Raw genomic sequence first — 16,032 nt, 5'->3', positions numbered from 1 at the left:
GAAGAGGGGGTTTATTCTCTGGACATAAGCAGAAAAACGCTCAGCAAACTTCCTCAACTTAATAAAAGACATCTATACAAAATCTATAGCTAACAATTGCCACACTTAATGATGAGTAACAGAGTGCCTTCCCCTCAAGACTGGGGACAGGGCAAGGATGCTGGCTCTTACCATTCCTATTCATCATTATACTGAAGGTCCACGGCAATGAAACAAGGCAAGGAAAATAAATGCATACAGACTGAAAAGAAAACTATCTCTATTCACAGACAACATGGCTATTTACATAGGATATCTCAAAGAACCTACGAAAAAAGGTCAGCAGACCTAATGAATTTTGCAAAGTAGCAGGATATACGGCCAATATACAAAAAGCAATTGTATTTCTGTATACTAGCAATGAACAATTGGAAAATGAAATTTCAAGCATGCCAGCATTTACAGCAACACCAAAGAGCATGAAAAACCTAGGTATAAATCTAACAAAGTATGTGTGATACCTATATGCTTAAAAACTACAAAACTTTGATGAAATAAACCAAATACCTATTAAATAGGAGATATATTGTGTTTAAGATTCAAAGTCTCAATATTTTTAGTATGTCAGTGCTCCTCAACTGGTCTATGTTTAACACAACCCATTCAAAAATCTCAGCAGGATTTTTTTGTAAACCTCTTTCAGCTGACTCTAAAATGTACACGGAAAGGCAAAGGAACCTAAAAAAAAAAGAAAGAAAAAAATGAAGGCCTAACACTATCTGACTGCAACACCTACTACACAGCCTCAGCAGTCACGAAAGGGCAGGACTGAAGAAAGGATAATCGTGAGATCAGTGGAGCAGAACAAAATCCGGGAATAGACCCACACACATGTGGTTACCTGTCAAAGGAGCAAGGGCAGCATTTCAAGACAGAGAGGGAAAGAGAAACACACAAACTCTATCTACACCGAGCACTCTCTCCAAAAATTAACTCAAAATTAAATATAAAACCTAAAACTGTAAACACCTAGAAGAAAACATAGTAGAAAATTTCTCAGATTTCTACACACCCAAGCCATAAGAGAAAAACTTAGTAAAATAGACTTCATCAAAATTTAAAACGTCTACTCTTTGCAAGACACTCCTAAGAGAATGAAAAGACAAGCAACAGACTGAGAGAAGACAAATGAAACAAGGCTGGCTGTGCGATGATGTCAGCCCTGCTGACAGGTATACATGTGTTCATTGTATGTTCCTACTTTTGTATAGCTTTAAATTATTCAAAATAAAAAGTAAAATAAAACAAGTGCATTCTCAGACACAGGACAGGAACACTAAAAGAAGCTGAATATTAATCCTAGTGGGGGGAAATCCTATGCATTCATCGTTTCTTGATACTTTAGCTCCACAGACAGGACAATGGAAAACAAACAAGTGTCTGTGAATGTATTCATGTGGAAGTTGGTACATGTCATTCTCAACCTAACAGTTTGTAGCTTAACTTCCCTGTTGAAGCAATTGCCTTAGTAAATCAAACTTCAAATTTTAGTGTTTTCTGAGAGAAGTGCATCACCCTCCCCACAGTCACCCCAATATGTAGATATAACCATGTTAGAATTCCACATGCAAGCAGCAATTCCCTGTTCTAGTCTCCACATCAAGCTCTCAACTGACCCCAAAATTTAAACAGAGAGAGAAAAGCAGCAGCACTCCATCCCCCAATATAAGGTACTTTAAAAGAGAGAGTGGCAACAGGTGAATACCATCCGGAAACTGAGGCTCTGGAGAAAGCGGTGTCTGGAGCACCTTCAGTGGAGTGGGGAGTCCCCTTTTCCATATACATTTTTATTACCAGGTTAAAATCATACCTAAGGCTTCTCTGTTTGTGGGATCAGGAAGGGAAACACCCAGGAAGGGCGAGGGTAGCCTCTGCTCCACTTCTGTGCAGTGGGAACAGTGGGAGCAGCACCGCTGAAGACTGGGGGGTGGGGGGTAGGAGGGACGCAAGAACACTGCGGCCGGAGGACTTCCCGGCTGGTGTCTCCGAATTCACTTGGCAGCTCTGCTGTACTCCATGCTTCTCCCATTCAAAGATGTTTCCATTATTAAGTTCGAACAGCTTATCTTCTTAAATTATACTTTACAGTAACCGTGATTCGAAGTTTCACATTTCCCATTAAGTATCTTTCTACCTACATATTGAACTTAAAAAAAAAAAGAACAACAACCTCAAAACCACACTGTATGCCTCCTGGGAGTGCAGGCCACGTAATGACCCCGGACATAGCTCTAGAGACCGCAGCCACCTACTGTACCTTCTGTCCTGCAATAACAACACGGTCCCCCAACTTCAGGCCAAGTGACGTCAGCATCGCCTTGCTAGTAACCCGATCGTAATTTGGAAGCAAAGGCTTTGAGAGATCACAGGACAGAGGCACCGCGTCGAGCAGCATCTGCTTGATTTCTTTGGCAGTTGCCGCGGCATCGGCCATTTCTAAGGGCATCTCAACTGGGTCTGGGACAACGTCGGCAGGGATCTGCCCTTTGTCATTCTACAAATAAAAAGAAGAGAAACTTCTCAGGTCCTATCTGCTTAGAGCTCTGCACAGTCACCTAAAATTATCTTTGGAAAAAAATTAATTTCATTCATCATTTATTTATTAAAGAATATTTACTGAACATCTACTAGCTGCCACACACCATTCTAAGCGCTAAAGACATACAGGGAAGAAACCAAAAAAAAAAAAAAAAGCCCTGCCCTCAAAAAGCACACAGCCTGGTGACAGACACAGACTACAATCATGCAAATAAAACAATAAAACATATGGTTAAAAAAAAAAAAGACACAAATGAACTTATTTACAAAACAGAAATAGACTCACAGACATAGGAAACAAACATGGTTACCAAGGGAAAGGGGGCGGGAATGGATAAATTGGGAATTTTGAGATTTGCAGATACTAACTACTATATATAAAATACATAAACAAGGTCCTACTGTATAGCACAGGGAACTATATTCAATATCTTGTAGTAACCTATAACAAAAAAGAATATGGAAAGGAATATATGTATGTATATGTATGACTGAAACATTATGCTGTACACCAGAAATTGATGCAACATTTTCAACTTATTATACTTTAATTAAAATAAATCAAAAAATAAAATAAAAAATGTTACATCAAAGGGTAAAAAGTGGCAGAGAGAACACTAAGGCAGGGAAGGGGAACAGAGGATACAGGAACACAGGTGGCTATTCATGCACAGGGGTCAGGGACGGCCTCACTGCTAAGAGGCACCAGTGCAGTGGCCTGGGGAGATGAGGGAATACTGTGCAGGTTAGCTGGCAGGGAATGCGGTCCAGGCTCAGCGTGCCTGGCTGCACAGGCTTGGAGAAGGCAAGTCTGGAGACAGAGGTCACAGGACTGACTGGCTTCCCTACCCAAGATCCAAGACTCCCTCCACTCTCCCAGAGCTGCCACCCTGGTTGGCTCTGTGACCTCGACCCATCCTGCCCACTTGTGGAATGACTCAGACTTCAGGAACAAAATCTATGGTTTCAATACTTCTAAAGTTTGGGCTATAATTGAGAAAACAACTCTGCTCGCACTCTAAAGGAGAGGAGGCATCACCCTGCAGTGAGATAAAACGGTCAGTAACTAACATCTGCACGCAAAAGCAAAATCCAATTATACAAAAATTGCCTCATTCGGTTTTCATGTCAAGAAAAAGCTTGTGAATAAAACAGATAAAAATCTTTCCTGGTAAGAGTTTATACTGTAGCAAGAGAGACCAACTAAGCAAGTAAAACACGACTACCATTTCCAGTCTGCCAATTGGGAGAATTAGCAAGGGAGATACGCATGGATGGCGCGCTCAGAGCCACCTCCACGTTCACTGCAGAGATGACCCTGCGATCCATGTCCGGACCCACCAGACTCAGCCCTCCTGCTTCCTGCTGCCCTTCCCTCAAACAAGATATCTTTCTTCTATGCTCCCTCACCAAAAACTTAGACTTCATGAGGAAGATTCCAGACTATCATCTTCCTTCAGTGAGACAAACCAAGATTCTTTTGCTCAGAAACCTTTTACCCTTTTCTTCTCCTCTGATAATTACCTGCAAATGATCCCCATGGATAAAAGAATGAAGCTTTTAGAACACACTTAGTTTGCAAGTGCCTCACGTTTTTTTTTGTTTTGTTTTAAAATTTAAGTCAGTTTGGTCCTAAGTAAAAACACGGTAGGAAGGCATGTCATCAAATTTCTGGAATGGTGATGAACTACTCTGATTTCAGATTTCAAAGCAAAATTACAAAATTTAATAAAATCTCTACAGCACTCAGATGTACTCTTGGAAAAAAGAGTGAGGGAAAGAACTTTTTTAAATCAACAAACCTATCCTGATGAGTATTTTACTTCAGATTTTTGTTAAATCACACACTTCTATTAATTCCTATATAAAATTTAGCAACTAAAACTTCTGTCAAAAAAAGTTAAATAAAAATAACAACAATGATGTCATATTAACATAAGAAGACCTATTCATGATTAATTACAGAATTTCATTTTCTTTTAAAGCAGTGGCTATCAGGGTTATGATCTAAGGGCTACTGCCAACCCACATATTCAATTTGGCAATCTATTAATTGCTTTTCGCCTGAATTGGTAATTTACCTCAATGACATACCTCACTGCATCTTCCTAGACTCAAAATATTCTCTCCACAAATGGGGTTTTGCCAACAGCTGTACCAGCAAAAACAAACACCTTCACACTCCAGCCAAAACGAACTATCATCTCCTAGCCTTTGTGCATACTATTCTCCCTGCCTAAAATGCCTTCCTCAGCTTCCTCCTATACCTGGTTAATTCTTAACTGTGTTTAAGCACTCAATGTCACCTTTGCCAGGAAGCCTTCTCAAGGCTTGGATAGACACCCCCTCCCATGTAAGCCCACAACACTTTGTGCCACATTCCACCTGTCCGCCATCATAACACACTGAACTCTCTACAGCACAGCTGACTGCTTTCTTGTCCATCCTCCCCTCCAAACTGTATTCTATTTGAGAACAGAGATTTATTGTTGCCTTCTCCCAGGGTTCAGTAAATACTAGGGTATGAAGGAAAGGGGAAGGGGTTAACTAACTAATTGATGGGTTTAAACAGAGAGAAAAGTGACAAAGAAGTAAGGGGAGGAGAGGAAACAGGAAAGTGGGGAGGGGGAGAGAAAGACGGCGAGAGATGGGGCTTTCTGTAACACTGTCTACCCCTGCCCTTCAAGGGAAGGCACAGACCCAATTAAGGATTCCTGCCAGAGTAAGTCACCGTCATCAATATAAGGGAAAAGAACACGGAGAACCACTTTTGTGAAAACAATAAAATACCAAAGGATCTGAAGATTATGAAATTCAACCCAGTCTGTTAATTTTGTAAATCTGTCACATTACCATGAAAAATAAAATTTTCATTTAAGTTGATTTTAAAGGTTTACTCCATTCTTAAATACTCATCTTTTACCTGTCTGAAATATAACATCTCTCCAAAACAATTTAAAATACGATTTAATACAGAAATTTAACTTTAATATATGCATTTTTATTTAACAACTAATGTTTCATCTATGTATTAGGAGCCTAAATAAAAGATACTTTTAAACTTAAAGAAGATACTTTAAAGAGCATTTTACTTAGCTGAAAGTTTTGTAAAGTTTATTAATATAAAAGGACTGAAATTCACTGCTATTCCTCAATGCATTTGAGATAAAAGTTCACCATCATTATTCCTTATATGCAGCACAAAAATATAAATTATTTGCTCACATAAGAGTTCTATAACATCCATATTCAACAGGGAGATACTGTTAGATGTTTTAATTCTTTTAATATTTTTTGCTTTTAATTTAACCTCTTACCCTAAATGCAGGATTGGCTCCATGCTCCAATAAGCATTTCACAGTACTCGCACACAAGTTATATGCGGCAATATGCAGAGCTGTTCCAAAATTAAAGTCACTGCAGGTGGCATCCACATCTGCAATAAAAGATCACAGGTGTACTAACTAAAATTTTAAATTAAGCTATTATAACATAAAAGGAGACAGGCTATGTTTATTTGGGGGGGTGGTAGTAGTATTTATTGGCCATTTAAACCAACCCATTAGAAGGACTATACTATTTTCTTAGTATAATAAAATTTCATCAGCAAATGGACTGATATTATCGTGGATTTTCCAACCATCACAAACTAAACTATATTTAAAAGCAATTAATGGCAATAATTCATATTTATAAAAGGAAATATCTTAACACACTTCCATTAAATCTCTTGCATATGTGCTATGACAACTATAATGACATAATAGGGAGGTCAGGGACTAGCAAACCACGGCCTATTGGCCAACTCTAACTCACCATCTGTTTCTGTAAATAAAGTTTTACTGGAACACAGCCATACATGTGGCATGTAGCCACAGAGAATATGCATATGCCACAACTTTAGAATCAAGTAGCTGCAACGCAGACCATGTGGTCCACAAAGCCTAAAATGTTTACTATCTGCCTCTTTGCAGAAAAATTCGTAGGTAAAACAAATATGCAGAATTCTCAACCAGGAATAAGTTAAAGAGTAATTAAACATATGCTCCATGCTTACATACTGTATTCATTCACAACACTTTATGCTACAAATGAACCTGCACTTGACAATAAGAATGGGAATTCTGCAATTTTAGGAACATTTTAATAACTTTCAACAAATCATCACGATGTTATACATAGACACGGGAAATCTCACAGATTTGGAAATCTCATGTTGAATGTTTCCTAACAAGGGTTTAATATGCCTCTGGGTTCTGCTGATCCTACCTTAATCTAGACCACACCAGTCCACATGCCCTTCCTACAACTCCAAACAACCAAGACATGCTCTGGACAATCCCCCCCTGAGTTATCAAAGACACTGTACTATCAAGAGAGACCTTCTGACTAACATTATTCAAAAAGTGAAAAAGTAAAAAGGTGAAGAGGAAACGGACAATTACACAAAGCAGAGGTTAGAAACAAACATTCTGGGAAACTTATCTACTAAATCTCCAAAACAAGTCTTCTACAAATGGAGAAAACACTGCATACAGCCTTTAACTTAAAGCAATGCTACTGCACTAGCCCTTGTTTCTTTCTCAAAAGAAAACTGCCCCCCGAGATGACCCAGAGAGAACATCAAAATACCAGGACTGTGATTTAGACATTACAATGTTCCATTTTAGGATAACATCAAGACAGGAGGGAAAAGAAATTTAAAAATAATCATCCTTTAATGGAATCACTGAATTTCAGAACTGAATGCCACCTAAAATAAATATTTTTTTATGATTTCAATGCTTAGCTCTGCAAGTTTTATTGCTCTATTTCTGGTTACTCAAATAAGAAAAAAAAATATACATAGATTCAAATACACTTTGTAAAATCCATGTTATAGTGGGGAATTTACAGAGATATTAATACCCAGAGAACACTTTATTTTGTGTCTCTTTGTACTAGGTCTTTTGTGAAAGGATAGTAACTAATTTTCAATAAAGAAAATTTGAACTATGAAAAATAAAATGGGATAGGAGGTCACATGGAACAAGATGGATTAGAAGTAAACATCTCTTTGAATTATAATTTTTTTGCCATGAATAAAGTCTTCAATTAATAACATCTAATGGTGATCTTATAGTACTTGCCTTTTGGTTTGGATGTCTTCAGAATCACTCTTATAAGCTCAGGGACGTCAAAATAAGCAGCATAATGCAAAGCATTCATATTTGTCCAGCGACTCCGCAAACTCACATCTGCTCCCAGATCAATGAGTTGAGTTGCAAATTTTACAGCTGTATCAACGTCACCTAGAGAAGGTTTTCTAAATTATTTTTCTTCAGTATAGATTTTAAGTTCCAATGGATGGCCATCTACTACCTCATTTAAAAAGCCAAAGCAAACAGCATCTTGAATACACTCTTACACCTCAAAAAGGTCACAAGGAATTTATTCTAAGAAAATGACCATATTCAGGGATATGATAAACACTTAGCTATAAAGATGTTCATCACAGCACTTTTTATTATGAGTAAAATTCTGAAACAACCTAAAAGTACAATAATAAGACATTGGTTAAATAAATTATGAGACATGATGTAATGGCATACTGCAGAGCCATTAAAACCAGTGCACTAGACCCATGCTCCTCAGGGTACACTCCATGGACCAATGCCAGCCCCAAACTGCAATATGTACCTTTTATAATTCTTTTCTTTTTCCCTATGCAATCATTTCTTCTGAATATATTAAATGAAATGTAATTTTACGCTTTTGAAAAACATCTGGGCTCATATTTTATGTCTTTATTTTTCTATTATAAACACATTTTTATCTTATTTTACAAAAATATCAGTCTATGATGGATTGCAGGAAGAAAAAAAAAAAAGAGTCCTTCACCATCAAAAGTTTAAGAAGCACTATATCAGACTACCGAAGAGATGTTCACAATATGCAGTTAAGTATGAGGCAGGTGTAAAACATGGTAAAGCACAGGAGAATACCAATTTTGGCATATGTTATGTACGTAGGAACAGACCTTAGACAGACCTAAAGAGTAGGTTCTGTACGGATTGGGAAGCCTGAAAAACTGAGCATGGATTGTCAAACCTTGCTGTAAACTCTCAGGAAGGTTCTACGTGTTACCAGTTACTCTCACCTAGCAAGCAGGCAGGCATGAACCCTGTTCCAGAAAAGTTAGGAGGCACCAGGAAATTATAAAGAACCTGTGGGAAAAACGGGAGGAAAGGAAACGAGGTATGTGGAGGACCTAACTTAATCCTCACCTATTCAGGGAATATTATTATCATCAGCTACGTGCCCTCCCAAGGGCTCCGGTTGGCATGAACATAGCTTACACAACCACAAAGAAAGATGTCTTAAACCACTAACAGGTTTACCACATACTTACCAATACCATGAGCTCCAGATTTGCAAGTGTAATGTAAAAGAGTCATATCTGTCAATCCATCTCTGTCATTCACATTGCAACCTCTCTTAAGTATCTGAGGAAACAAGGAAGAAATTATATCAACAAGAAGTCAACTGATTTCAAATCACTGCTGGGGAAACCAAGTTAGTCTACCTTGTATGAATTAGTGTTCAATAAAATGAGTAGACAGAACTGGCTTCTCTTAAGGATAAATTTTACATCCGTACCAAACAACAATAATGAAAACTGAACTTGTCAACCAACTGAAGAAAATTCTTAAAGAGTATTCCAAAGCAATCTGGCACTCCAAATATGTTCCTTCACCTCTCAAAGGACAAGCAAATTTCCCTTCTATGGAAATAATGGTATTTGAAAAAAGTATAAGCTCTCTCTTCTTACAACATGATGGTGTGCTGGTCAAAGAATCCAGCATTATTCTTTTATCCCTCTTTTAAAAAAATCAAAAATTTAAAAAAATTATATTTAAGCCTAGGTCTTTACCAAACCACCCCAAAGTATAGATAAACGTGACAGTAAGAAAATCCCCTCATGAAAGTATTTTTTAAAGTTTACAAATTAATTTGTACAAAGAAAGAAAATATGAAAAATGTCTGCCCCACCAAGAGTCTATCATGTCAGAGTTTCAGGTGCAAGGAAGTGAGGGGCATGAGGGAAAAGATGGAAACTGTACAGGACCAACTCACTGCTCCAGGACAAACCCAGAAATACAAAGAACAGAGTCAGAATCTTTGAAAGGTTTCCCCTTCATCACCACCTTTCCATACAGATGGGGGGGGGGGGGGATCTATCCAATTAACAATCCAAACAACACAAAAGTTAAAAAGAATTCCTTACCTCATTTCCAATAATGTCAATGTTTTGCTGGACCTGAGGAACCCACTGTCTTAAAATGGCAAATAATTCTGATACAGAAGTTTTGGGATCAAAGAGAATTTCCTGGCATGATGTATCATTAGGATCAAAGAAAGAAAACTCTGTTTGAAATAAAAAAGATATAAGTTAAATTTATTAAAATTTCCAAATAAATATGTTGAAAATAATAAACAGTAAGACCAGGGCTCAAATAACACAGATATTTTTAGACGCTGGAAAAAGGAAGTTTACCTTAAGCAATTCTCAAAACCAAAGTCAGAATCACCAAAAAGTATGAGGCATTCCTGAATTTTCTTAAGAATGAGATTTCCATGCATCATACCATATCTTATTACAAATGAAACAAAAATCTGAGCACACTGATCTTAAACCCTCAACTAAGAACTTATTCTAAAGCACAGAAAATTTGTCAAATTTTACATGTATTTTCACCTTCCAAAACATTAATATATCATGAACAGTACATTCACATCCATGGTTAAAACATACATAATAGAAAGAAATATGCCAAAATATCAACAGTGTACTCGAACAATGTGTAATTTTAAATATTCTTTTCACGTCTCTGTATTTTCTTAATTTTCTATAATAAACAGGTGTGACCTGGACCCACTAAGGAGCATGAGGGGAACTGCTATGTACACACACAGTAAGGAAGCAGCATCTGACGACAAGAAAGGAAGCCTTGGGACAAGGTGACTGGGTTATTTTGGAACACATGTTAGTGAAAACATGGAATACTAGACAAAATTGAATCTGATTTCAAAATCTCTTAACACTTCCTTAAGTTTCAGAGAAAACAGAGCATCCTATGGCTGGAGAATAAAGGAGAACAGAAGAAAATCAGATTCTACTACCTTGAACAATCTAAAAGAAGGCAGGGAATCTTAAAAATGGAAGCGTCTAAAGAAGAGAGCATTACAGGTAATATTCACAGAGCGCTTACAACTGACCCAACAATACCCTACAACTCTTCACAGACACCCTACCTGGAAGGTATTATTCTTATTTTGCAGATAAGGAAATCAAAGTTCAGACTAAACAATACTTGCTCAAAGTCACACAGCTAGTAAGTGGCAAATCTGGGGTAGAAACCAGGTCTGCCTCCAAAGTCTATCTTCTTTCCTCTATTACACTGCCTCCCTAAGAGAATTCACGATTGAGCTCAGATTTTAAACAGCATATACGAATAGCAGGATTCATGTGGTTTTTACATTTTTTTGTACTTTTATTTATTTTCCAAAATTATCCTAGGTACATAAACTCTTACTTTTAGAATAAACATGAAAGATGAATTAAAGATGAAAGGAGAAGCACAAAACCAAGGATGTGTATAAGAGTAGAGCCATCCATTTGAAGAGAATCAAGAAGACTGAAACAAGAATGAGATACTATCCAAAACCTAAGACAATGAAATGGTCTTCTACATATAAGAAAAAAGGGTCAAAAAATAATCAGTATGCAACACATACCAAGTACTCGAACACAGATTTGGGTGTGTTTCCCATATATAGCAGTTGACTGGATTTTTTTTTTTTGATCTAACTGATTCACCCATTCAATAAATATTTACACATCAGTCACTTTTCTGGGCATTGGGTATTTCTAGTAGAGAAATTTCTAAATATATATACCTAAAAAGACTCTCCTGTATCATGTGACTGTAGGAGACATGTACAAGAATGCTTACTCTAGCGTTGATTGTAATAGCAAAATAACTGAGAAACTGAAACATTTCTCCACGGAGGAATGGATAGAACGTGGTTTCGCCACAGGATAGACTTGATGCTTTCATACAACTAAATAAATGGATCAGATATCTATGTCATGAACTGACAAGGACTGTTCTCAAAAAACATATTGATCAATAAAGTAAGTTAAAGAATAACACACAACATCTATCATTTACAAAAAATTACAAACATACAAAACAACACTACATATTATTTAAGGATGCTCATATGATATAGTAAATGTATAATTAAGTGGTCTGAAATATTCACACTAAATATAAGATAGTGGTTGCCTCTGGGGAGCATGGAGAATGGAACTACAAAGGAAAATGGACAGAATTTCAACTTTAAGGTTTTAATTCTTGTAACTGAAAAATAAGACCTAAAGGAAATAAGACAAAATGTGAATATTCTTTCTGATGGTGGATATGTGCAACACGTTTGCTATCACTGTATTTTCTGCATTTTTAAAGGAGTTTTTTAAATGAAATATAATGAAAAAAGAACATAACAACAATAAAGTAACAAACATGTCAATACATATGTAAGGCTTATTTAAAGAAAATTGAAGGGGGAGGGTGACTTAAACAGAGAGAGAGTCACATCATGTTCCTGGATTGGAAGATAAAATACTAAAGGCTGTCAATTTTCCCAAGAACAATTATTCAAAATAATTTCAATTCAAATCAATCAAAATCTCACCAAGATTTATTTGTAAGAAGATACAGACAAAATTACTCTTCCATTCATCTCTGTTAGAGCTTCTCAAACATTAACGTAGATAGGAATCACCTAGGGATTTTGTTATGATGTAGATGCTACTCCAGAAAGTCTCAGGTGAGGCCAGGACTGCATTCTAACAAGCTCCCGGCGACGCCAATGCTACTAGACTAAGGACTATACTTTGAGTAACAAAGATCTAGAAAGTAAGTGTAAGAGAAATAAGAAAGAATATTTTAACTAATAAGAATAATGACCGGGGTGGGGGGGCAGGACACTAGCCCACCAAATACCGAAACATGTAACAACGCTTCAGCAATTACATACTGAGGTCATGGCAAGGAGCAGACAGCCCATTGAAACGCTAATGATAACACGTTATTAAGTGCTTAGTATGTGTCAGGGACTGTTCCATGCACTTTACGTACATTATCTAATTTAATACTCATAACAACCATAAGAGGTAGGTAATATTATTGTCCTCATTTTATCAAAGAAGAAACAACGGGAGAGACAGTAAGTAATTTTCCCAAGATCACACAACGGGTAAGTAAGTGGTTCAGTCAGGATTAAAGCCAGACTTACTTATAATATTAACCTCTATGCTACACTACATTAACAAATCTAACGACACCCAAAATTCAGCTTCTATACAGGGAAAAAAAAAAGAAAAAGTTTTAATCAAAAGAAAGGGGGTAGGGGACTAAAGAGGATGCCTCACTTCAAGTCATGATGGAGTAACATATTATTCTTCTATCTGAAACGGCCAAAAAAATAAAAAAGGAAAGATGAAATGAAGTTTCCAAGGCACTGGACATCAGGCAGTAAGACAGCAATCTCCAAGAGACAGGATACAAGCACGTGAGTCTTACAATTGCCCCCACGTTTCTTCCTGGGGCCTTTCCAGATCTGAGTGCAAAGAGAGGGAAACCAAGAAAAAGCCCAGCAGGCTCACTGAGCTGAGGAGACAAAGCTGAGAGCCCAAGGAAATAAGGCAGTTAGAGTTCACAGGGCAACGTACCAGAGAGGACAGAGGTGCAAAGCAAGAGAACCCCCAAGGTCTGTGGACAGTCTCCCTTAAGTAGTTAACACATACTTGTGAGGAAAAACCTGAGGTGAGAAAAAGAACCATCCAAAAGAATTAGAGGGATTAGTGCTGAGTGAGCATATAGGGCCTAGAACAGTGCCTGTTCCCACCAAAAAGACTGGGGTAAAGATTCACCGGGCTTTGGGTAAAGTACTCAGTAGTGAGGAATAATTAGCCCCAGATTAGCACTGCTCCAGAACCACCTAAGAAAATCATAACAGAAAGACCTGAAAGGGTCAAACTATTTCCAAGTAAATTAACTGCATCCCAGAACAAAGCTCAAGAATACTTATAGGAACAGAAAAATATCCAGCACCCGACAGGTAAAATTCACAATGTCTGGCATCCAATCAAAGATTCCCAGGCATGCAAAGGGAAAAAGTGACCTATAATCAGGAGGAATGATCAATTAAAATTCAGTAAGAAAAAAATAAACAACCCAATCCAAAAATGGGCAGAAGACCTAAACAAGCAATTCTCCAAGGAAGACATACAAATGATCAAAAAGCACATGAAAAAATGCTCAATATCACTAATTATCAGAGAAATGCAAATCAAAACTACAATGAGGTATCACCTCACACCAGTCAGAATGGCCGTCATTCAAAAATCCACAAATGACAAATGCTGGAGAGGCTGTGGAGAAAGGGGAACCCTCCTACACTGCTGGTGGGAATGCAATTTGGTGCAGCCACTACGGAAAACAGTGTGGAGATTCCTCAAAAGACTAGGAATAGACTTACCATATGACCCAGGAATCCCACTCCTGGGCTTGTATCCAGAAGGAAATCTACTTCAGGATGACACCTGCACCCCAATGTACATAGCAGCACTATTTACAATAGCCAAAACATGGAAACAGCCTAAATGTCTATCAACAGGTGACTGGATTTTAAAGAAGATGTGGTATATTTATACAATGGAATACTACTCAGCCATAAAAACCGACAACATAATGCCATTTGCAGCAACATGGATGCTCCTGGAGAATGTCATTCTAAGTGAAGTAAGCCAGAAAGAGAAAGAAAAATACCATATGAGATCGCTCATATGTGGAATCTAAAAAACAAAAACAAAAACAAACAAACAAACAAAAACAAAGTGTAAATAAAGGACAGAAATAGACTCACAGACAGAGAATACAGACTTGTGGTTACCAGGGGGGTGGAGGGTGGGAAGGGATAGACTGGGATTTCAAAATTGTAGAATAGACTACACTGTATAGCACAGGGAAATATACACAAAATGTTATGATAACTCACAGAGAAAAAAATGTGACAATGAGTGTGTATATGTCCATGAATAACTGAAAAATTGTGCTGAACACTGGAATTTGACACAACATTGTAAAATGATTATAAATCAATAAAAAATGTTAAAAAAAAAAACAGGCCTAGAGTTGACACAAATATTATAATTAACAGAAAAGGACATTAAAGCAGCCATTATAACTGTATTCCAAAGGTTCACAAGGTTAAGTAGAGACATGGATAATATAAAAAAGACCCAAATCAAAATTTAGGGATGAAAACTACACGTGAGATGAAAACTACACTGGCTGAGCTCATCAGCTGATCAGACATTGCTGAAGACACAGCAATAGAAACTACCCAAAATGAAACACAGAAAGAAAAGGAATTTTTAAAATATGAAAAAAGCCATCAGTGAGCTGTGATAAAGCTTCCAGCTGGTCTAATATATCTGTAACTGGAGTGTCTGAAAAGGAAGAGAGGCAGAAAGTTTATCTGAAGAAATAACAATTACCCAAACTTAATGAAAACTGGAACCCACATATCCAAGAAGCTTAACAGACCCCAAGCATGAGAATATAAAAGAAAATTTCACCAGTGCACATGACAGTAAAATTACTCAAAATCAATGATAAATAGAAAATCTTCAAAGCAATCAGGAAAAAAAATTTAGAAGACAATACATACAGAGAAACAAAAATGATAGCCAGTTTCCTGAGAGAAACAATGGAAACACAGAGAAGCAACACTTTTAAGTATTGAAAGAAAAAAAACTATCAACCTAAAATTCTATACCTAACAAATACATTTTTCAAAAGAGAAGATGACATAAAGATGTCTTCAGACATATGAAAGCTGAAGAGAACTCACCACCAGCTCTGCACTATAAGAAATGTTAAAGGAAGCCCACGCGGCAGAAAGTGCTATCAAGTGAAAATGCCGTCTGCACAAAGGAATGACTAACACTAGGAATGGTAATCACGTGGGCAGATAAGTTTTTTTTATTATTTCTTGTATCTCTTTAAGAGATAGCTTCATTGTTTATGCAAAAATAGTAACATTTGGGGGGTTTCAATATATAATGTGTGGTCTGTGTAAACTGATTCTAGAGGCATTCAAAGCAAAAGATTCCAAAAATCTGTGTACAGCCTTGCAGGGCAACCACCTGGAGAGTCAACACTGAGCTGCACGCCTAAATTCTGGTTTGTGTGGGTTGGTTTCTTTTTGTTTCTTGGTTTTAATCTCATTCTCAGCCTCACATTCAATGGCTCCCATTATACCTAGGAAAAAACACAAATTCTTACCAAGGCCTAAATGATCCTGCCTGGTCTGGCCCCTGCCTTCCTCTCCAACTTCATC

At 37.2% G+C, this 16,032-nt stretch overlaps 1 protein-coding gene across 4 annotated transcripts in view; it reads right to left on the bottom strand.

Moving 5' to 3' along the window:
* Window positions 1-16,032, bottom strand: part of CLIP4 (CAP-Gly domain containing linker protein family member 4) — a 100,203-nt gene that overhangs the window by 38,088 nt on the left and 46,083 nt on the right. For all 4 annotated transcript variants that reach the window (XM_032497288.1, XM_032497286.1, XM_032497285.1 and 1 more), the window contains exons 3-7: window positions 9,845-9,984; window positions 8,969-9,062; window positions 7,707-7,868; window positions 5,895-6,013; window positions 2,297-2,533 (exon numbers count right to left, since the gene is read on the bottom strand). In XM_032497288.1, the coding sequence (XP_032353179.1) occupies window positions 2,297-2,533; window positions 5,895-6,013; window positions 7,707-7,868; window positions 8,969-9,062; window positions 9,845-9,984 (752 nt within the window). The remainder of the gene's footprint in view (window positions 1-2,296; window positions 2,534-5,894; window positions 6,014-7,706; window positions 7,869-8,968; window positions 9,063-9,844; window positions 9,985-16,032) is intronic.

Source organism: Camelus ferus, chromosome 15, assembly GCF_009834535.1.
Source record: "Camelus ferus isolate YT-003-E chromosome 15, BCGSAC_Cfer_1.0, whole genome shotgun sequence".
NCBI lineage: Eukaryota > Metazoa > Chordata > Mammalia > Artiodactyla > Camelidae > Camelus > Camelus ferus.
Note: the sequence above shows the minus strand (reverse complement) of the source record. Positions and strands in the feature narration are given on the sequence as shown.